At 42.9% G+C, this 21,890-nt stretch overlaps 1 protein-coding gene across 11 annotated transcripts in view; it reads left to right on the top strand.

Moving 5' to 3' along the window:
• Positions 1-21,890, top strand: part of CACNA1C (calcium voltage-gated channel subunit alpha1 C) — a 698,738-nt gene that overhangs the window by 653,951 nt on the left and 22,897 nt on the right. For all 11 annotated transcript variants that reach the window (XM_036302132.1, XM_036302133.1, XM_036302134.1 and 8 more), the window contains 5 exons: positions 1,779-1,844; positions 3,258-3,349; positions 19,363-19,528; positions 20,131-20,258; positions 20,922-21,018. In XM_036302132.1, coding sequence (XP_036158025.1) covers positions 1,779-1,844; positions 3,258-3,349; positions 19,363-19,528; positions 20,131-20,258; positions 20,922-21,018 — 549 coding nt within the window. The remainder of the gene's footprint in view (positions 1-1,778; positions 1,845-3,257; positions 3,350-19,362; positions 19,529-20,130; positions 20,259-20,921; positions 21,019-21,890) is intronic.

Raw genomic sequence — 21,890 nt, 5'->3', positions numbered from 1 at the left:
GAGGGCTGAATGGCTCTGCTTTCTTTTTTTTTTTTTTAATATTTTATTGATTTTTTACAGAGAGGAAGGGAGAGAGATAGAGAGTTAGAAACATCGATGAGAGAGAAACATCGATCAGCTGCCTCCAGCACATCTCCTACTGGGGATGTGCCCGCAACCCAGGTACATGCCCTTGACCGGAATCGAACCTGGGACCTTTCAGTCCGGAGGCCGATGCTCTATCCACTGAGCCAAACCGGTTTTGGCGGCTCTGCTTTCTTCTCTCACTTATGTATTTTTCTGCAAGAATTGATTAGACAGAGGGACTTTGTGGTGGAACAAATTTGAAAATCATGACCCCCAAGACCCCAATTCTGTCATTGCAGCAGTGACTGCTGTTCCTACTTAGGGACTTGGCTAAACTCTCCAGGACCCGGCATCACTGCTCTCGAGGAGAGATGGAACCTCAAATGAGCACAGGGTTGCCCAACATAGAATCAGTTCTCTTGGCTCAAACATTGTTTTCCATCTGTAAAAGCAGAATAACAGTTGCCTCTGGCCATCTCTGCAAGGCTTTTATTAGCTTTAAGCAAAGCCCTGTCAGGTCACTGACTCCCTGACAGGTGTGGCACTGCCATCAGGCACCTGCTTGCTTTGGAACCCCACCCCAAAGGCATACACACCTCCACAGAGAGCCTCCTGCCTGGGGTCAGCATCCCCGCCCAAGACGGGCCACAGGGAGGGCTCCAGCCTGGCTGCACTCCTAGCCGGCCCAGGCTGACTGCCCACCTCAGGAGGAGCGGGCCCTCCCTGCCACCCCACCCACCCTGAGCCACTCTAAGTCCCTGGGAAGCTGAGGATTCTTCGGAAAGCAGACTGGGCTGACCCTGTCCAACGGGCACCTTTGGAGATCCACAGCTGTGGGTGACCATATAGGCCTCCCGTGTTTCCTGGGCTGGGAAGAGGCACCGGGCCTGTGAAGAGGGAGGCCGGACTGTGGAGCTGGAGCGCTGATGACCCTTAGCGTCCACATGGTCTCGCAGTGCCATCTAGTGGTCTGTGGGCACCTGGCCGGGCATTTCCCCAGGGGCCTCCCCAGAAGTGGCAGGAGCTCTGGAAAATTCCGTGGTCTGCGCATCTTGAGTGAATAAAATGTGTGGAACCCAAGTGCAAGGCAATGCACGAAACGTTTTGTAAGCCTGACATCATTTAAACTCTACAAAAGCCCCGCAAAGTCATCGTTGCTCTTCTCAGTTTTCAGATGAAGAAAACGAGGCTCAGCGAGGTTAATATGCCCCGGTTCTCATAGCTAGAGAGTGGCAGAAATAGGATTTGAGCCCATCATACTTCTTTTAGTTAAGTTTCCCTCAGAAAATGTTTTTATTACCACTAGTGGAACAACATACAGCCATACAAAGAAAGGGAGGGAGCCGCCTCCTCCGCGCCTCCGGGGAGCCTTGGTGTGTGTTCTCTGAGCCTTTCTCCTTGCTGAACAAAGACACGTCTCCTCAGAGGACATTTTGCTCATTTGTCATTGTTTTTACTAAGTAATATCACACTATTTTCTTTACTCTGCAACCTGCTTTTCTCAAGACTACACTGCTTTTCGGGTGATTAAAACCAAGTAAAATGAAGGGTCAGTATCATCACTCAGGCCTCCTCCCAGGTGCCCAGAACCATGGAACTCCTGGAAATGCCCCCCATGCCAGGCATCTGCTGGTGGCAGGTGCCGTGCCCTGGGAAGGGGTCCAGCCAGCCTGCCGTCTTCACCGCCTCACAAAGTCTTTTGCTTCCTCCAGGCCCTGCCCTACGTGGCCCTTCTGATCGTGATGCTGTTCTTCATCTATGCTGTGATCGGGATGCAGGTAGGAGCTCCCTGGTGCTCGGCTCCTCTGTCCCCTGCTTTCCCAGCCCCACACTCCCTGACGCCCTCTGCCTTCTCACCTCCCCCCTGCTCCTGGCTACCCTGCTCCCTTCTCTTTCACCTTCTGAGGCCCAAATATCACAGGAATTGGAACTTCCCCCCAAATTGTATCCTATAAGTAGCAGGGTGAATGTCCAAGAGTGGAATACATAGCTCAGAGAGTTTCTCTCCCCATTTTCCCAGGCCTGGGTTCTGCGCTCAGAAAAACGTTTCCAAATTATGCAGTGGGCTCAAGAGATATGGGCCCTTCTAGGAATCCGCAGGAAGGGTGTGTCAGACAGCATCCCTCCCTTTGCCCAGGTCTGAAGGGCCTGAGAACTATCCCCAATCAGTGTCACTCAGGAGAGAGGGAGGGAGAGAAGCAGGCTCTCCCCATCAAACACACAGCAGTTCCCAGGCCCCCCACCCGTGCCACTGCACTTTCTCCTGCCCCAAGCCCCGAGTTCTCCAGCCATGCCTTGGGGTTCCAGAAGAACACCCAGCCCACACTGCACCCTGGCCAGGAGCTTTTCCTCAGCAGCTCCTTGAGCACGATTCTCCTGCTTGTTTTTGCAGAAAGACCCTAAGGTTCATAGGCCAAAACCTTTGAGATGAAAAGAGCTACCTTGCCATTGATCAAGGGTGGCAGTTTCTAAGATAAGCATCGCTTTAAAAGTTCGGGGGATGGGGTGAGGAGGCCTCTGATTCCAAGGATGCATTAAATCTGTCGAAGCCCCAGATTGCTTATTCCATATCATTCCAGAGTCCAAGAACGAAATTTGGAAGTGTGCTTGGGCATATGGAGCTGAAATGGCAAAGGCATCAATAAGTTCTGATGATCTAATGGTGATGATAGTTAATAATAATACAGTATTGGAGCCTTGACATTACTGACAGATCGTAAGCGTTCTTACACCAAAAACTGTTAACTGTGTGAGATGAGGCATGCTAATTGTCTTGATATTGGTAATGATCCTATAGTGTGTGTGTACATCAAATCATCAACACATTGTACACTCTAAATATATACAATTATATTTGTTAGTTATTCCTTCATAAAGTTTTTAAGAGAAAATATTCTTAAGAATGTGCAGTTCCCTCCCCTCTGAAAACCAGTGAGCCTGTTCTCAGCCTCAGCGCCCACCGGGCCACCGGGCCTCTGCTGAGGGCCCATGGGTTCTTCTTACATTGACACAGGGAAGCAGGTGCCTGCCCCGTTGAGGCCCAGCCAGGTTGCATGAGGAGACTCTGCTCAGTTTATAGGCCAGCCTGTCCCAGGGTCAGCGCTGACCCTGAGGAGACCTTTGAGTGATGTGTGGGAACTAGGGTGCTCCTGGTCCATGCTTCACCGAATCCCTTTCCTCTCCCCTTTTAGGTGTTTGGGAAAATTGCCTTGAATGACACTACAGAGATCAACCGGAATAACAACTTTCAGACCTTCCCCCAAGCTGTGCTGCTCCTCTTCAGGTGGGTCTCTGAGGACCGTGCACACAGAAACAGCAGCATGATGCCACCCTAGAGTCTGGATGTAGAACGAGAGGGGACTCTCTCCAGGAGAGTGGGCAGGGGGTGAACTGATGCTGGGTCTCCCTCCAGGGACTGGGAAGCAGTCATTTCATTGTTATTTACAACCTCCCATCAGGCAGCCATGGACAGGGCACAGCTGCTGGTAACCACCTGAAAATAGTAGGGGATCAAAAGTCAAATACTGAAAGCTCCCTGGTTTGGAAGCTAAACAGGCTGAAAGCCAAGCCTGCAACACACTTGCTCTATGGCCCTGAGTAAGAATCTAACTTCTCTGAGCCTCAGTTTCCTCATAAAACAAATACAGGTGCCAATGTCGGTGCCATTGCTGTGTTGGGTAGGTATGTCCATGTGCTTGGTTCCTCTCGGTGAGGCCAGCCACTCACCTTTACTTCTTGGAAAGCCATCCTCAGGTGTAGCTGCGGAGGGCAGGGTTCTCATGCCTGCCTGCCTGTGAGTGAGCGCGTTTTTGCCACTTGCAGCAGCTTCTCCTCCTCCTCTGGTTCCTAGCCACCCTGTCAGCCCCCTTGGTTCTTATCACCTCCCTGGGACCCCACCTAGTCCAGGGCTGGGAGGTGAGAACTGTTAACCCTATCCTGGGCCACATGATTTCTAGTCATTGCCCTGGCGTTCCTTTCCAGAGGATCCAGGGATTCTCTCTATCAGATAGCCCACCTTCACCATATTCTAGAGCAGTGGTTCTCAACCTTCCTAATGCATGACCCTTTAATAGAGTTCCTCATGTTGTGGTGACCCCCAACCATAAAATTATGTTCATTGCTACTTCATAACTGTAATTTTGCTACTGTTATGAATCGTAATGTAAATATCTGATAAGCAGGATGTATTTTCATGGTTACAAATTGAACATAATTAAAGCATAGTGATTAATCACAAAAACAATATGTAATTATATATGTGTTTTTTGATGGTCTTAGGCGACCCCTGTGAAAGGGTCGTTCGACCCCCAAAGGGGTCGCGACCCATAGGTTGAGAACCACTGTTCTAGAGCATCCTTTCTTCATGACCAAGCCTAAGTATCATTATTGCTTAAATGTCTCCAATCAAATGACAGAGCCCTCCCTCAGACTGTGGCTATGAGAACACAAGGGCCCCTGTCAACTGCAATTTAACAACACTTTAGCCTATGCCACATTTAAATAGGGGAACTAGACACAGATGACAGAGCAAGAACATGGGTCTATCTTCCCTCCTTTCCTCAAGTCCTTGATGACAGAGATATTTTTAAAAGAATAAACCATAACAGGACTAGGAAGAAGAAAAGCAAACATTAAAGGGTGCTATTGGTGAACCAGAAATATTGAGAATTTCCTAAGTGGAAGAAAGCAGATAGGATTCAACTACAAAGAAAAAAATGTAATATGTACATTCTAAACCACTAGAGGGGAAAATGGATGCACACACATAAACTATTGCAACTCAGCAAAAGGACACAGATGCAAAGAAGGGAAGGAAGGGAGGGAGAGAGAGAAAGAGAGAGTGAGAGAAAGAAAGAAAGAAAGAAAGAAAGAAAGAAAGAAAGAAAGAAAGAAAGAAAGAGAAAGGAAAGGAAAGGAAAGGAAAGGAAAGGAAAGGAAAGGAAAGGAAAGGAAAGGAAAGGAAAGGAAAGGAAAGGAAAGGAAAGAAGGAAGGAAGGAAGGAGGAAGGAAGGAAGGAAGGAAGGAAGGAAGGAAGGAAGGAAGGAAGGAAGAAGAAGAAAGAAAGAAAGAAAGAAAGAAAGAAAGAAAGAAAGAAAGAAAGAAAGAAAGAAAGAAAAAGAAAGGAAGGAAGGAAGGAAACTAGAACATAAATTAAGATGGTGGGAATAAGAACAAAAATTAATAATCACGAAAAATTAAATTTCTCTATTAAAAGATAGATATTCTAATGTTGGCTTTAAGAAGTCTAGCCTGTTTATAATAGGTAGAGTAAAATAAAATAACCTAAAGAGAATAAAATAAAAGAATAGAAAAAGAATACCACATGTACTTACCAAAAATGTAGATGTAATAAAAGCAATATCAGAAGAAATAAAATTCCAGGTGAAAGAAGGATGTTCAATATTGATAAAAGATATAATCCATCAATAATATGTAACAATCATAAAACCACATGCATGTAACAATGTATTTGGGAATATATCAGACACTGATAGAACCATAAAGAGAAAATGAACACAACACAGGGGGAGACTTCCATACAGCACATAGAAGCTGACAGACCAAACAGGACATCTAAATAACATAATTAAGCCTAATTGAATAACTCTGTACTCAATAAATAGCAAAAAAAAACAACACTACTTTTTTAAGCACCCAGAAACATTCCAAAAATTAGCCAAGATGTAAGTCACAAAGAAAATTTCAATGAATTCTAAAATTTCTCTTACTTCAATACAGCAAAAATTAGAAAGTAACCATAAAATTAGTAGTCCCTCTAAAATCTATTCACTTAATTGTGTTCTAAATAACTCAGAGCTGAAGCTACAGACTACTTAGAAATGAGAGAGAGAGAGAGAGAGAATATCTTAAATTTATGAGCTTTACTAATCAATGAAAAAGGAAAATTTGGAGCCAAGATTAATTTATTTTTTTAAGTTTATAATAATTCAACTAATAAATGGAAAAAGAACAGCCATATTACCCCAAAGGATGAAGGAATGTATTTATTAAAATAAAAGCAGAAATAAAATATCTTTAAAATATATTAATAAACTTTAAAACTGAATCTTTGAAAAGAGCAATAAATAGGCAAACTTTCATCAAATCCAAATTTTTTGAGAATTTTTCAAGAGTTTATTTGAGCCAAACTGATGACAGATGCCAAGGAGCAAGATCTCTAATGCTCCCAAGTTTTCCAGCTTCTTTTATTCATTTTAAATTAAAGAAGGAATTTAGAGAAGATTACATAGAGGTGTGAAAAAGCAGGGTAGGAATTGGATTATAGGATTGTTAACTAGATTATGTGCTTTCTTTTTTATTTACTTTTCAATTGCAGCTTAATTCAATATTATTTTATATTAGTTTTATGTGTACAGCAGAGTGGTTAGACAATCAAGTTATATAATTTATAAAGTGAACCTCCCAATATATCAAGCACTCACCTGGCACCATACATAGTTACTCTAATACTAGAGGCCTGGTGCACAAAATTTGTGCACTCAGAGGGGTCCCTCAGCCCAGCCTGCACCCTCTCACAGTCCGGGAGCCCTCGGGGAATGTCTGACTGATGGCTTAGGCCCACTCCCTAGGGGGAGCGGGCCTAAGACAGCAGTTGGACATCCTTAGCTCTGCCTGTGGAGGCGGGAGAGGCTCCCACCACTGCCACTGCGCTTGCCAGCCATGAGCCTGGCTTCTGGCTGAGCAATGCTCCCCTTGTGGGATTAGGCCAAAGCCCACTCTCCTCCAACATCCCCCTAAGGGGTCCTGGATTGCGAGAGGGCACAGGCCAGGCCAAGGAACCCCACCAGTGCACGATTGTGGCTAGGGGGAGAGTCGTGGGAGGTTGGCCAGTCAGGGAGGGACCACGGGAGGGCTTCAGGGCATGTCCGGCCCGTCTCACTCAGTCCCAATCAGCTGGACTCCAGCAGCAAGCTAACCTACTGGTTGTCTGCCCCCCCTGGTGATCAGTGCATGTCATAGCGAGTGGTTGAGTGGCCTTAGCATATAATTAGCATATTACACTTTGATTGGTTGAAGAGCTGACCGGTTGACTGGACACTTAGCATATTAGGCTTTTATTATATAGGATTATTGACTACATTCCCTATGCTGTACTTTACATCCTCTTGACTATTTTGTAACTACCAATTTTTACTTCTTACTACCTTCACCTTTTTGACCTAGCCCCCAACATTCCTCCGATCTGGCGACCCTCAGTCTGTATCTATGAGTCTGTTTCTATTTTGTTTGATTGTTTATTTTAGATTTGGCATGTAAGTGAAATCATATGATATTTGTCTTTTTCTGTCTGATTTTATTTTACTTATAGTAGTAGGTCCATCCATACTGTCAAAAATGGTAAGATTTCATTCTTTATTATACCTGAGTATTATTCCATTGTATTTATGGACCACATCTTTATCTAATCATCTATTGATGGGCACTTGGGTTGCTTCCATATCGTGGCTATTGGAAGATCTTTAGCTTTTCTTGTCTGGGAAGATCTTTATTTCTCCTTCAATTTTAAATGATAGCGTTGCTGGGTAGAGTAGTCTTGGTTGTAGGCCCTTGCTTTTCATCACTTTGAATATTTCATACTGTTCACTTCTGGCTTGAAAATTTTCTATTAAAAAATCAGCTTAAAGTTTTATGGGAGCTTTCTTCTAGGTAACTGTTTTTCTCTTGATGCTTTTAAGATTATCTCTTTGTCTTTAACTTTTCTTGTTTTAATTATGATGTGTCTTAATATGGGCATTTTGGGATTAATCGTGTTTGGGACTCTCTGCACTTCCTGGACTTGTGTGCCTTTTTTCTTCAATAGGTTAGGAAATATTTTAGCCATTATATCTTCAAATAGGTTCTTAATCCCTTAATGTCTCTTTTCCTTCTAGTACACCCATGATACAAATGTTATACTTGATGTTGTCCCAGAGGTCCCTTAAACTATTCTTATTTTTTTATTCTTTTTTCTTTTTGCTGCTCTTATTGGGTGTTTTTTGCTATTTGGTCTTCCAAATCACGGATTGGATCCTCTCAGTGAACCATAAAGGGAAAACGAACACACACACAGTGGGAGACTTTCATACAGCATGTTGATTCCTAATCTGCTGTTGACTACTTCTAGTGTATTCTTCATTCCAGTTACTGTATTCTTTATTTCTGATTGGTTCTTTTTCATGATTTCTGTGTGTTTTTTAATGCTGTTGAAGTTCTCACTAAGTTTTCTTTAGCATCCCTATAATCACTGTTTTGAACTCTGTATCTGGTATTTTGCTTTCCTCCATTTTATTTAGGTCCCCCTCCCCCACCCCTCCCCCCCTGCCACCGGGGCCATCTCCTGTTCTTTCATTTGAGACACATTTCTTTGTCTCCCCATTTTAGCTATCTCTCTGTGTTTGTTTCTATGTATACGGTAGATCTACTATGTCCCCCAGTGTTGGTATGTTGGCCTTATGTAATTGTTTCCTTTGGGGCCCAGTGGCACAGTCTCCTTGATCCCCTAAGTCGGGTGTTCCAAGAGTGTTCCTTGTATGGGTTATGTGTGCCCTCCTGTCTGGTTGAGCCTTAATAGCATATAAATGGGTGGGGTTGACCCTCAGGCTGGCTTAGTGTACAGATTGGCCACAAGCTATGTGGGGACTGGCCCCATGAAGAGGAATTTTCCCCAGTAGGGTCTGTGCCAGGTCTGGGGCAGGTCAGCAAAGGCTGAAGGCACCCTGAGACACACTGTCACCTTCTGGCTTCCCCCATTAGGTTCAGCCACTGAAAGAGCCATTGGTGGTACACAAGTTTCATGAGGCAGGTTCTCAGGGAGTCACCAGGTAGGGGTGAGTGGTGTTCACCATGTTAATACAAATTCAAAGTTGGCACCACTTTGAGGCCACTCAACAAAAGTCTCAGGGTACACCAAGACCAGTAGCCATCAGCCTGGGGCCTGTGAAACTTTGCAGTGGGGTGGAGTCTTGAAGTCATCAGGGTGGAGCTAGTAAATCCATTGGGATACAGCAGATTTAGATTTGGCCATATGGAGGGAGGGCTTAACACAGGAAAGGTAGTGCCTGTCATCCATGCAGGAAGATGGCCCTCACCTTAAGCAACACAGCTGAGTTTCTCCCTGTGTGTCTCTGGCAATCCCCTTTAAGCTTGCCTGGGATGATATCATAGGTTGGTCCATTTATATAAATCCTCTTTTTGAAGCTTCAAGCGACCAATATGTATGTTTTATGTTTTTCATGCATTCTGCCTAATTTTATAGTCGGTTTTTTCTAATTGTGCATGCAAAAGATCAATTTAGAAGTACCAAAGAATCCTCATGATGACTATCTTAGTTACGAATGGGAGGCTGACTGTTGTGGGGCCTATTGCCCATGTTAATTTTGAGATCTGTAGAATCTGAACAAACTTCTAGGGAAAACCAGCACTTATGTGCACATCTCCAGATGAGCCAATGCATGGATATTTTTCATCAGACAACAAAGATTGTTAGTCACCTAGCAATACCTGAACAAGGGCCTCTGAGAGCTTCCTGGATGCTGCCAGAACCATGGCACTTTCCAAGGCCTGGGCCCCTCTCTTGGGCTCCTCTTTTGGGGTGAACTCATTGCAAGTGCCCTCTGCTTCTCCCCATGGCTCCTGCCATCTTCTCCAGGATTAGCTGCATTATTGCACTGGACAACTCCCAGCACCCATCTCTGTCACTCTGGATTCGGAGATCTGAACTACTATCATCACCCCATTGACAATTCAGGTTGGGGAAGCAAGTGTCCTTTCTCTTTCATAATTCAGTCTCTCATTTAACCACCAACGATTTTGTGCACTCTCAGTAAACAATCCAATTAAAGCAGCAGCCCATTCTTTTCCTTTCCCTGGATTATCTCAACCCTTATCTACCTCAAGAATTTTCTAAGAACAGCTCAGATAAAGTCATGGCCTGCTACTTATAACAAGGAGGCCTGGGGTTTTGTAAGAGACTCGCCCAAGTTCACCCAATGCAAAGTAGGGAGCTGGTGGGGCATAATGGGCCCTTTCTTGTACCTAACACTGAGTCCAGGTCTGCAGGATGGTCCTGGGTGGGCTTCTTTCGAATCTTGCCGACAATGCCAAGTAAATGCTGACATAAGAAACGTCTAAGAGATTTTTTAATGGGTTTATTTGAGTCAGGCTGATGACATTTGCGAGGGAGCAAGGGCAAATGCTCCCTCAAATACAATTTTTATTTTATTTTATTTTATTTTTAAACATATATTTTATTGATTTTTTACAGAGAGGAAGGGAGAGAGAGATAGAGAGTTAGAAACATCGATGGGAGAGAAACATCGATCAGCTGCCTCCTGCACACCTCCTACTGGGGATGTGCCCGCAACCCAGGTACATGCCCTTGACCGGAATCGAACCTGGGACCTTTCAGTCCGCAGGCCGATGCTCTATCCACTGAGCCAAACCGGTTTCGGCCCTCAAATACAATTTTTAAAAAAGACACAACAACAGCAATAAGAAAGCAACATAATTACAGATGTGAAAGTGAGTTTTAGAATGATAAGAGAACATTATTTTTTCTGATTATTTTTATTGTACAGTGTAGCATATATAGAAGGGTGCTTAAAACAGAAATATGCTACTCAATGAATTTTTCCAAAGCAAGTATCTATGTAGCCTTCATTTAAGTTAAGCAATAGAACTTTACCCACCCCTTAGACATCTCCCCCTAATCACTTTTCCCTTCCTCCTCCCCAAAAGTAGCCACTACTCTTTGCTTATAGAAATGAAAGGAGACAATGAATTTTTTTATGTTGCCTTATTTTGTTCATTACTATTTTGGAGAGATTCAAGCATTATTTTTAAATATATATTATTATTATTATTATTATTGATTTCAGAGAGGAAGGGAGAGGGAGAGAGAAATAGAAACATCAGTAATGAGAGAGAATCATTGATTTACTGCCTCCTGCATGCCATGCCCTCTATTGGGATCAATCCCACACCCAGGCTTGTGCCCTGATCTGGAATGGAACCGTGATTTCCTGGTTCATAGGTCAATGCTCAACCATTGAGCCACATTGGCCGTGCTGAAGCATCGTTTTTAATGTATCGGTCGTTAGTTCATTGTCATTGCAAGTAACTTACTGAATAGATGTGCTTTAATTTATTAATTCAGCCTATGTTCATTTAGTTTGTGTTTTTATTTAATGAATATTCTTATTCATACTCTTAGTATACTAATTTCTATTAGAAAGAGTAGAATTTGGGAGCCATGGGCGTTACATGTACTGTTTAGTAAATACTGCCAAATAGGTGTCCAAAGTGGTTGTACTAAGTGGTTGCAGTATATGAGCATTCCCCTGCTTTGCTTTCTGTGAAAACAGCTCTTTTCAGTTTGCTAGCTAATCTGAGGAGTTTGTAGTTGTTTCTCATTGTAGTTTCAATTTGTATTTTTCTAATGCCTAAAGCAGTTTAGCATCTTTTTATAAATTTTTGTTTTATGAAGTGCCTGTGTAGTCTCTTTTTCCATTTTCTTCTAACAAAAGTTAATTCTAGAAGCTCCCTATATAGCTTGACTATGAGCTCTGTGTGCATTATTGCGCTGTAAATATTTTTCTCACTGTATGGCTTTGCTGTTTCCTCTCAATGGTGTCACTGATGGACAGAAATTCTTTTTTTTTTTTTTAATTAAATCTTTATTGTTCAGATTATTACATTTGTTCCTCTTTTTTTCCCCCCATAACTCCCCTCCTCCCAGCTCCCGCCCCACCCTCCGCCCTCACTCCCCACCCACTGTCCTTTTCCATAGGTGCACGATTTTTGTCCAGTCTCTTCCCGCATCTCCCACACCCCTTTCCCCCCCAAGAATAGTCAGTCCATTCCCTTTCTATGTCCCTGATTCTATTATGATCACCAGATTATTTATTCACTTGATTCTTAGATTCACTTGTTGATAGATGCATATTTGTTGTTCATAATTTGTATCTTTACCTTTTTTTTTCTTCTTCCTCTTCTCAAAGGATACCTTTCAGCATTTCATATAATACTGGTTTGGTGGTGATGAACTCCTTTAGCTTTTCCTTATCTGTGAAGCTCTTTATCTGACCTTCCGTTCTGAATGATAGCTTTGCTGGATAAAGTAATCTTGGTTGTAGGTTCTTGGTATTCATCACTTTGAATATTTCTTGCCATTCCCTTCTGGCCTGCAAAGTTTCTGTTGAGAAATCAGCTGACAGTCGTATGGGTATTCCCTTGTAGGTAACTGGGTTTCTTTCTCTTGCTGCTTTTAAGATTCTCTCTTTGTCTTTTGCTCTTGGCATTTTAATTATGATGTGTCTTGGTGTGGTCCTCTTTGGATTCCTTTTGTTTGGGGTTCTCTGCGCTTCCTGGACCTGTAGGTCTATTTCTTTCACCAGGTGGGGGAAGTTTTCTGTCATTATTTCTTTAAATAGGTTTTCAATATCTTGCTCTCTCTCATCCTCTGGCACCCCTATAATTCTGATGTTGGTGCGCTTGAAGTTGTCCCAGAGGCTCCTTACACTATCTTCATATTTTCGGATTCTTTTTTCATTTTGCTTTTCCAGTTGGGTGTTTTTTGCTTCTTCGCATTTCGAATCTTTGACTTGATTCTTGCGCTCCTCTGGTCTGCTGTTGGGTGTCTGTATAATATTCTTTATTTCAGTCAGTGTATGCTTAATTTCTAGTTGGTTCTTTATCACAACATCGAGGGTCTCATTAGATTTCTTGAGGATCTCACTACATTTATCGGCGGTCTCACCAGTCTTTTCGAGGGCCTTACTAAGTTTATCGGCAGCTTCTAGACAGTTCTTAAGAGACCTTAAAAGTGTGGTTCTGAACTCAATATCCTCCATTGACAGTTTTGTCCTGTTTCTTTGTCTCCGCATTTTTTATGCTTTCTTGGTGCACCCCCTAGTGGTCTTTGTCCGCAGTCTTGTTGCCTTTAAGCCTTGATTGATGTCGGCAATACCGGGGTGATTTGACCTCCAGGCTAACTGGCTATGAGAGTCTGCTGTGTTTGTAGTGGGAGGGCTTCTGTGCTGGATCTCTAGGGCAGTGCTAATCTAGCCTTTGCCTGAGGCTATCCGTCAAATGGCGCTGCGCAGGGCTTGGGCGGGGCGGGTCCCCGGGGATCTACAGGGCGGGCAGAACAAGCAGTTATGGCGACTCTCAGTTCCTTCCCCAGGGGCTCTGCCTCTCAGAGCCCCAGCAATGGCTGCAAACCTCGGAGAGAAAGCTGCCTTCGAGTTCCGACCGAAGCCAGACAGTCCCGTTTCTCCCGTTTGAGTCTCGGTCCCCAGAGACTCGCCCGGATCTGGAGCTCAGAGTCTGAAACTCCCTCCCGATTGAAAACAACAACCGCGCCCTCCGCCGCCAGCCCGCTCCGCGCGCACACTCCGCACCTGAGTATTTCACTTCAGCACTGTGCCTCCTCTGAGTCTGGGTATGATATTCTCTTTCCTCCTAGTTGTAGAATTTCCACTCAGCCAGCCTTCCCGTGGTTCTGGGTGATGTCCGTTCTGTCCTTTAGTTATATCTCTGAAGTGGTTGTTTGAGGCAGCGATCTCCGGCGTTAACCTATGCCGCCATCTTGGTTTCTCTCTGAGAAATTCTTAATTTTATTAGAGCAGTTTAATCAATATTTTTATCTTGTGTCTTATTTAAATTTCATACTCCCAAGTTAATGAAGATATTTTTCTCTATCTGCCACAAGCTTTCTTGTTTTTTATTTACATTTGGATCTGCATCCACTTGGAAGTGATTATTGTGTATGGCATAAGATAAAGATCAAATTTAATATTTTTGTCCATATGAATGTGGATATGTGGTTAACCTAAGGCCAGTCATTTGAAAATACCATCCTTTCGAAGATGGCGGCATAGGTTAACGCTGGAGTTTGCTGCTTTGAACAACTACTTCAAAAGTGAAACCAAAAAACGGAAGGGACATCACCCAGAACCACAGGAACGCTGCCTGAGTGGAAGTCCTACAACTAGGAGGAAAGAGAAACGCATACGGACACTCAGAGGAGGCGCAGTGCTGAAGTCAAATTCTGAGGTGCGGAGTGCGTGGAGCGGGCTGGCGGCGGAGGGCGAGGTTGGCGTTTTCAATCCGGAGGGAGTCGCAGACTCTGAGCTCCAGATCCGGGCGAGTCTTTAGGGACCCTGACTCAAACGGGAGAAGCGGGACTGTCTGGCTTCGGTCAGAGCGAGTGCAGCTTTCTCTCTGAGCTTTGCAGCGGGTGCTGGGACTCAGAGAGGCAGAGCCCCTGGGGACAGGACTGAGAGCCACCATAACTGCTCTCTCCGGCCCACCCTGTTGATCCTGTGCGACCCGCCCCGCCCAAGCCCTGCACACAGGCATTTGCCGGATAGCCTCAGGCAAACGCCAGATTAGCACCTCCCTAGAGGACAGAAGTTCTCTCACTGCTGACACAGCTGATTCTCATAGCCACTTGGCCTGGAGGTCAAACCCTCCCTGGAATTAGCTACAACAATCAAGATTTAACTATAAGACTGTGAACAAAGACCACTAGGGGGTGCACCAAGGAAGCATAACAAAATGCGGAGACAAAGAAACAGGACAAAATTGTCAATGGAAGATATAGAGTTCAGAACCACACTTTTAAGGTCTCTCAAGAACTGTTTAGAAGCCGCCGATAAACTTAATGAGATCTACAAGAAAACTAATAAGACCCTCGATCTTATATTGGGGAACCAACTAGAAATTAAGCATACATGGACTGAAATAACGAATATTATACAGACTCTCGACAGCAGACCAGAGGAGCGCAAGAATCAAGTCAATGATTTGAAATGCGAGGAAGCAAAAAACACCCAACCGGAAAAGCAAAATGAAAAAAGAATCCAAAAATGCGAGGATAGTGTAAGGAGCCTCTGGGACAGCTTCAAGCGTACCAACATCAGAATTATAGGGGTGCCAGAAGATGAGAGAGAGCAAGATATTGAAAACCTATTTGAAGAAATAATGACAGAAAACTTCCCCCACCTGGTGAAAGAAATGGACTTACAGGTCCAAGAAGCGCGGAGAACCCCAAACAAAAGGAATCCAAAGAGGACCACACCAAGACACATCATAATTAAAATGCCAAGAGCAAAAGATAAAGAGAGAATCTTAAAAGCAGCAAGAGAAAGAAACCCAGTTACCTACAAGGGAATACCCATACGACTGTCAGCTGATTTCTCAACAGAAACTTTGCAGGCCAGAAGGGAGTGGCAAGAAATATTCAAAGTGATGAATACCAAGAACCTACAACCAAGATTACTTTATCCAGCAAAGCTATCATTCAGAATTGAAGGTCAGATAAAGAGCTTCACAGATAAGGAAAAGCTAAAGGAGTTCATCACCACCAAACCAGGATTATATGAAATGCTGAAAGGTATCCTTTAAGAAGGGAAAGAGGAAGAAAAAGGTAAAGATACAAATTATGAACAACAAATATGCATCTATCAACAAGTGAATCTAAGAATCAAGTGAATAAATAATCTGATGAACAGAATGAACTGTTGATTATAATAGAATCAGGGACATAGAAAGGGAATGGACTGACTATTCCTGGGGGGGAAAGGGGTATGGGAGATTCGGGAAGAGACTGGACAAAAATCGTGCACCTATGGATGAGGACAGTGGGTGGGGAGTGAGGGCGGAGGGTGGGGCGGGAACTGGGAGGAGGGGAGTTATGGGGGGGAAAAAAAGAGGAACAAATGTAATAATCTGAACAATAAAGATTTAATTAAAAAAAAAAAAAAAAAAAGAAAATACCATCCTTTCTTCAGTTGTTTGCAATCCAATCTTCCACATATCAAGTGTCTATATAGGCATGGATCTTTTCCTTTTGCATTGATTTGTTGGTATAAATCCTACACCTATATCACATTGTGTTAATTAATGTAGTTTTGTAATGAGTTTTAACACTGGTTTTATTTCTTCCTTAAGTATTTTGTAGAATTTAACAATGTGGTGATCTGGGCCTGGTATTTAATTTTTGAGGAGGTTTTCAATTATGGATTTAATGATTTTCACAATCAAAACCCATTCAAATTTTCTTTTACTCTGGGGTCAGTTTTTATAAATTGTATTTTTCTAAGAATTTTTTATTGCATTTAAAGTTTCAAAGTTATTGATGTACAGTTATTCATAAATAATACCCTTTTATCTTTTAATGTCTATAGTGGTGTTGTCCTTTTTTTCATCCCTGGTTATATGCTCTCATTCTCCCTCTCTCTCTTTCAGCATTTAATCAGTATTGCTAGGGGTTTATTAGCATTATTATTAAATGTTTTCAAAGAAAAAACTTTTGTTTTAGAATTTGAAATTTGTATATCTTTTTGATGATTTGAGCCTTTTGTTGTTAATCCTCACCTGAGGATATTTCTTCCATGGCTCTTCAGAGAGAGTATAAGGGAGTGAGAGAGGAAGAGAGAGAGAAACATCGATGTGAGAGGTGAGAGGGACACATTGACTGGTTGCCTCCAGCACACAACAAGGGGTGGAAGCAGACTCTCAACCCTTCAGTGCACAGGCCGATGCTTTAACCACTCAGCAACACTGACCCGGGCAATTTGAGCCGTTTGACAATATTTTATAAGCCATATAACCATATTTAATAATTTTATTATAAATTCTACTTTGTGTGATATTAATACATCTACACCAGCTTTTTGTTTATTTGTTTTTAGTGTTTATGTGGTATACTTTTTCCACACTTGAACATAAACCTTGCTATATTCTTACATTTTAGATATATATTTCTTCTAAGTAGCCTATATTTTAATACAGTCTGACATATTTGCTTCTAACTTGAGGGATTTTTTTTTCATTCTTTTACTTTCAAACTACTTGTACCTTTGAATCTAAAGTGTCTCCTATAGACAACACATAGTAGGAACATTTTTTATTAATTCAATCTGACAATCCCAATAAGACAATATTATTACAAATTTATGTCAATATATTTGAAAATCTAAATGAAGTGGATGCTTTTCTGTAAGAAATATATGCACCCCTATGTTCACAGCAGTGCAATTTATAATAGCTAAGATTTGGAAACAGCCTAAGTGCCCATCAGCAGATGAATGGATTAAAAAACTGTGATACATTCATACAATGGAATACTAGGCAGCTGTAAAAAAAAGAAGGAACTCTTACTATTTGCAAAAACATGGATAGACCTGGAGAGCATTATACTAAGTGAAATAAGCCAGTCAGAGAAAGATAAATACCACATGATCTCACTCATACGTGGAATCTAACAAACAACATAAACTGATGAACAAAAATAGATTCAGAGACATAGAAGCACCTGATTTCTTAGGATATATTCCTAGAAGTGGGGTCACCGGGTTACACGGGCATTCCATGACTTTCTGTAGCCCTTTTTAACTGGTGCCAACAGATGTCCAGACCTGCGCTAAGCCCCGCCCAGCCGTGTGCATTCATTTACTCTCCCGGTGACTGGTGAATGCATGCATTTACTAGACCTACTCACTATATATTTAAAATTACAGTAATACATATAGAAAACTTTTCTTTGAAATTAAACTTTTCGTACAGACTGAATTTTAATGACACAAATATGTCTACATAAATAAAACCAGGTAAACTAATTTGTCAACTTTTTAAAAAATATTTTTATTGATTTCAGAGAGAGGAAGGGAGAGGGAGAGAGAGATTGAAACATCAATGATGAGAGAATCATTGATTGGCTGTCTCCTGCACGCCCCCTACTGGGGATCGAGCCCACAACCCAGGCATGTGCCCTTGACTGGAATTGAACCCGGGACCCCCCGAGTCCGCAGGCTGATGTTCTATCGATTGAGCCAAACCGGATAGGGCTAATTTGTCACTTTTTAACAACACATTTGGAAAACCTACTTTATTGTATAACAGACTTTCGGCTTTAACAGACCCCCCCCCCCACTTGAATTAATCAATTATATCGAGGTTTTACTGTATTTCCTCTACATTAGCTGCAAACAGAAAATAAAACTTTTTAAATATACCATTTATAATAGAATACTTTGTTTATTTTAAATAAGATACCTAGAAATAGCCTAACAAAGATGGTTTTGGTGATATTATAAAATGTTATTAAAAAGCATGAAATAGGACCTAAATAAATGGTGACATGTGTCATATTCCTGGCTAAGAGACAATATCACAAAAATGTCAAATTCCCCAACTTAATCTATATTTTAATGCAATTTCAGTGAAATGCTCAACAGGATTATTCATGGAACTTGATAAGCTGGCCCTGCCATGCCCATGGACTAGAAAAGGAAAATTAATAGCCAAGGCAGTTTTCAAGAACAAGAAGCTAGGGCCACTCCCCGAGACAGCAAGCCTTAGCTGTGAAGTCAGAGTGGCCAAGGCAGTGCGGTCTGCTAGGAATAGAATGAAATGGCTAGTGTGAGGCCCACGCGTGTATGGGAAAACAGTTATATCAGAAACTATATTTCACATCAGCAGATGAAGATGGACTATTCAATAAATTGTATTAAGAAAATTGGTTATCTATACAGAAAAAGAGAAAGCGTATTTCTACCTAATATGAAGTACAAAAATATATTTCAGATTCATGGGTTATTATGAAAAACAGAATTTTACAACGTTTAGAACAGAGGAGAATTTTTTATGACCCATAATATAGAAAAATATTTTAAACAAGATGCAAAAAAAAAAAAACGATAGAGGAAAACTTTATAAAATTATTAAAAATAAAAAATCAGAAAAAAATTATAAATTTGGCCACATTGAAATTTAAAACTTAGATTCATCAAAAACATACCATAAATAAAGTTAAAGACAAGTAAGCCACAGACTAGAAGAAGGTCTTGTGATGCATATAACTGAAAAAGATTAATGTGAAAAATATAGAAAGAATCCTAAAAACAAACACAACAAATAGCCCATGAGACAAGAATATGAACATGCGAGTCAACAGAAGATGAAATGAAAATCTCAACACATTAGTCATATTAAAACAGCAGTGAAATATTTTATACCTATCACATGAGCAACATTTTTTTTAATTCACTAATAGAATTGAAAAATCTAAACACATAGAAACAGGGAATGCAAAAGTGGTTTCCAGGAGAGGAATAGGAAGAAGTTCGTAAAAGGGTACCAATCTTCAATTTTAAGGTGAATAAGGTCTGAGGATCTGATGTGACACATGGTGACTATAGTGACAATACTGTGTTGCAACGGGCCGGGGAAGGGGCCAGAGATGTGGGCTTGAATCCATGGGTGTTGCGTTCTCTTGCCTCTCTGCCCCAGGTGTGCCACTGGGGAGGCGTGGCAGGACATCATGCTGGCCTGCATGCCAGGGAAGAAGTGCGCCCCGGAGTCTGAGCCCCACAACAGCACGGAAGGGGAGGCGCCCTGTGGCAGCAGCTTCGCCGTCTTCTACTTCATCAGCTTCTACATGCTCTGTGCCTTCCTGGTAAGCTGGAGTTGGACTAAATAGCCACAGGGAATGAGCGAGCAGGTCGGGCGGGGCAGCTTGACCCTGACATCGCAACAGCTCATGGCAAGGGCGACCCCGTAGAAGAGCTGCCGCGGAAAGATTGAGTTAGTAGGAATGTCCAACCACACTGAGACAAGGACAGAAAGCCTGAGCCAGAGTGACCGCAGCCAGCATCTCTCTTGTCCATTCTTGGCTCTTGTCATGGTGGCATTGTCCCAGAGGACAGAGGAGATGCCTGTGGAGGCCTAGAAGCAACTTAGACATTTTTGACCCTTTGATTGGAGAATGAGGAAAAGGTGGCAGATAAAGTTGCCCTCTCTTCTTGGCAGCCCTGCCCAGCAGCCTAGGAGGGAAGCTGTCCAGCCCACATGTGGGTTCAGCACACACAATTCTGAGGGAAGCTGTGTTATGTATGATCATATCCAAGAGGCTCAAGTTTCAGGGACTGGTGGTGTAAATGGTGACATATGGCTGGTCTTTAGAAATGTCGGCTTCTGCCATGCTGGCAAAGTGGATTCAAGTGGAAGTGTATAAGAAGGTCCTCTTAGGCAACTCATCATACTCTCTGTTCTCTGCAGATTATCAACCTCTTTGTAGCTGTCATCATGGACAACTTTGACTACCTGACAAGGGACTGGTCAATCCTTGGTCCCCACCATTTGGACGAATTTAAAAGAATCTGGGCAGAGTATGACCCTGAAGCCAAGTAAGTTCCCAGGCGTAAATTCTGATTCCCAAAGCCAAGAGGGAGGATTGCACAACCATACCTTAGAAGAGGGTCTAGATGGGTTAGCGTGGGGTGGGTCCACTGGAAACACTGAATTGTACCAGGCACCAGGGTCCAGGGTCAAGGACCAGCAGTAGGAAGCCAGGCACTTTGATTAAGTCATGAACATATCTGCAATTTGCAGTTGAATGGAAAGATAGAAGAGCCTTGTGTTTGGAATAACTGGTAGATACTCAAGTTAGGATGAATAGGACCAGGTATATCTCAACTCCTTTCCTGCCTCAAGTCCAAGGATACCCTTTTCAATCATCATGTTTGGCTAACACTCAATAAATACCTTTTGGTCAGGTGGTTAGTTGACTGAAGCAGCAAGTACATGTTGAGAATTTCATTGCACTACTAAATCCTTCCATTTTGAACATACACCACTGGATGGCTCACTAAAACCTAAACATGTATATATCGGTTTTGGAGTTTTACCATGCAATTCTGCAGCTCCGCACTGAGTTTGACCAATAGGACTCCAGCTATGGAGAGTCCCTCCTATAGGTGGGCCCCCACCTCTCAGGAACAGGAGTCCTGGCCCGCTGGCTAAAACCATGGCTCCTGACTGGCCTTTCCCTCCTCTTCTTCCTCTCCTAGGGGTCGTATCAAACACCTGGATGTGGTGACCCTGCTCCGGCGGATTCAGCCCCCACTGGGCTTTGGGAAGCTGTGCCCTCACCGTGTGGCTTGCAAAGTAAGAGACAACCTGGGTTCATGGGGAAAAGAGAGAAAATATGGGAGGCAAGATGCCTGTTTGTCTTGTAACCTTGGTCAGGCCAGTGCTTTAAGGGAGTGAAGACACTGTGTTATGTGCCTAAAGAAATGAGCCTGAGCCAGGTTAAATTTTAAGGTTCCTTCCAGCAATAAGTTCTCAGCCTCTATAAAGGAAAAGCGAAGTGAGTGCCTCATGTCCCAGTGAGCCCTGTGCTCAGTCCTGAGTAAAGGCCCTTGTTCAGAGCACGCTGTGCCACCTAGGCAACCTCACAGACTCCCATCTAGGATGGTGGATTAGGGTGCTCTCCTAGGATCACAGGGCCAATAGAAGGTCCATGCATCAGCTTCAGGGATCCACAAAATTGTACCAGGGAGAGAATCATCATGCTCATCAGATTTCCAAGTGAGTCCACGATGTTGAGGACAGACATCCTAGGTTCTGTTAGACCTGACTCTTGCCTATGTGGCCCTTGCATCACCCCGAGAGTGAGCACTCCCTTAAGTCGTATGCCCTCTCTTGCCTCACTGTAATCCCAGCCATGTAGCCCAGCACTTGCTGAAGAGTCCTGTTTCCACTCTCTTCCCTCTTTCTTTAATTCTCATGGTCACCCTTCTGAATTCCATGTTGGAATGGTGACAGGTTGAAAAGGGGCTGGGGGGCAGTGACGTCAGAGAACTGTACAGAGGAAGAAACACAAGTAGAAAAGTTCAGCTCTGTGGATGGCCCACTCATGGAAAATGGGGAATTGACAGAATATAGAACCTTCTACTTGTGCTCTGTTTTACTCAGTTTTTCCTCACTTGTACCTCCACTTCATTCCAAAAAAAAAAAAAAAAAAAAGATTTTAGAAG

This window comes from Myotis myotis, unplaced genomic scaffold, assembly GCF_014108235.1.
Source record: "Myotis myotis isolate mMyoMyo1 unplaced genomic scaffold, mMyoMyo1.p scaffold_m19_p_3, whole genome shotgun sequence".
Lineage (NCBI taxonomy): Eukaryota > Metazoa > Chordata > Mammalia > Chiroptera > Vespertilionidae > Myotis > Myotis myotis.
Note: the sequence above shows the minus strand (reverse complement) of the source record. Positions and strands in the feature narration are given on the sequence as shown.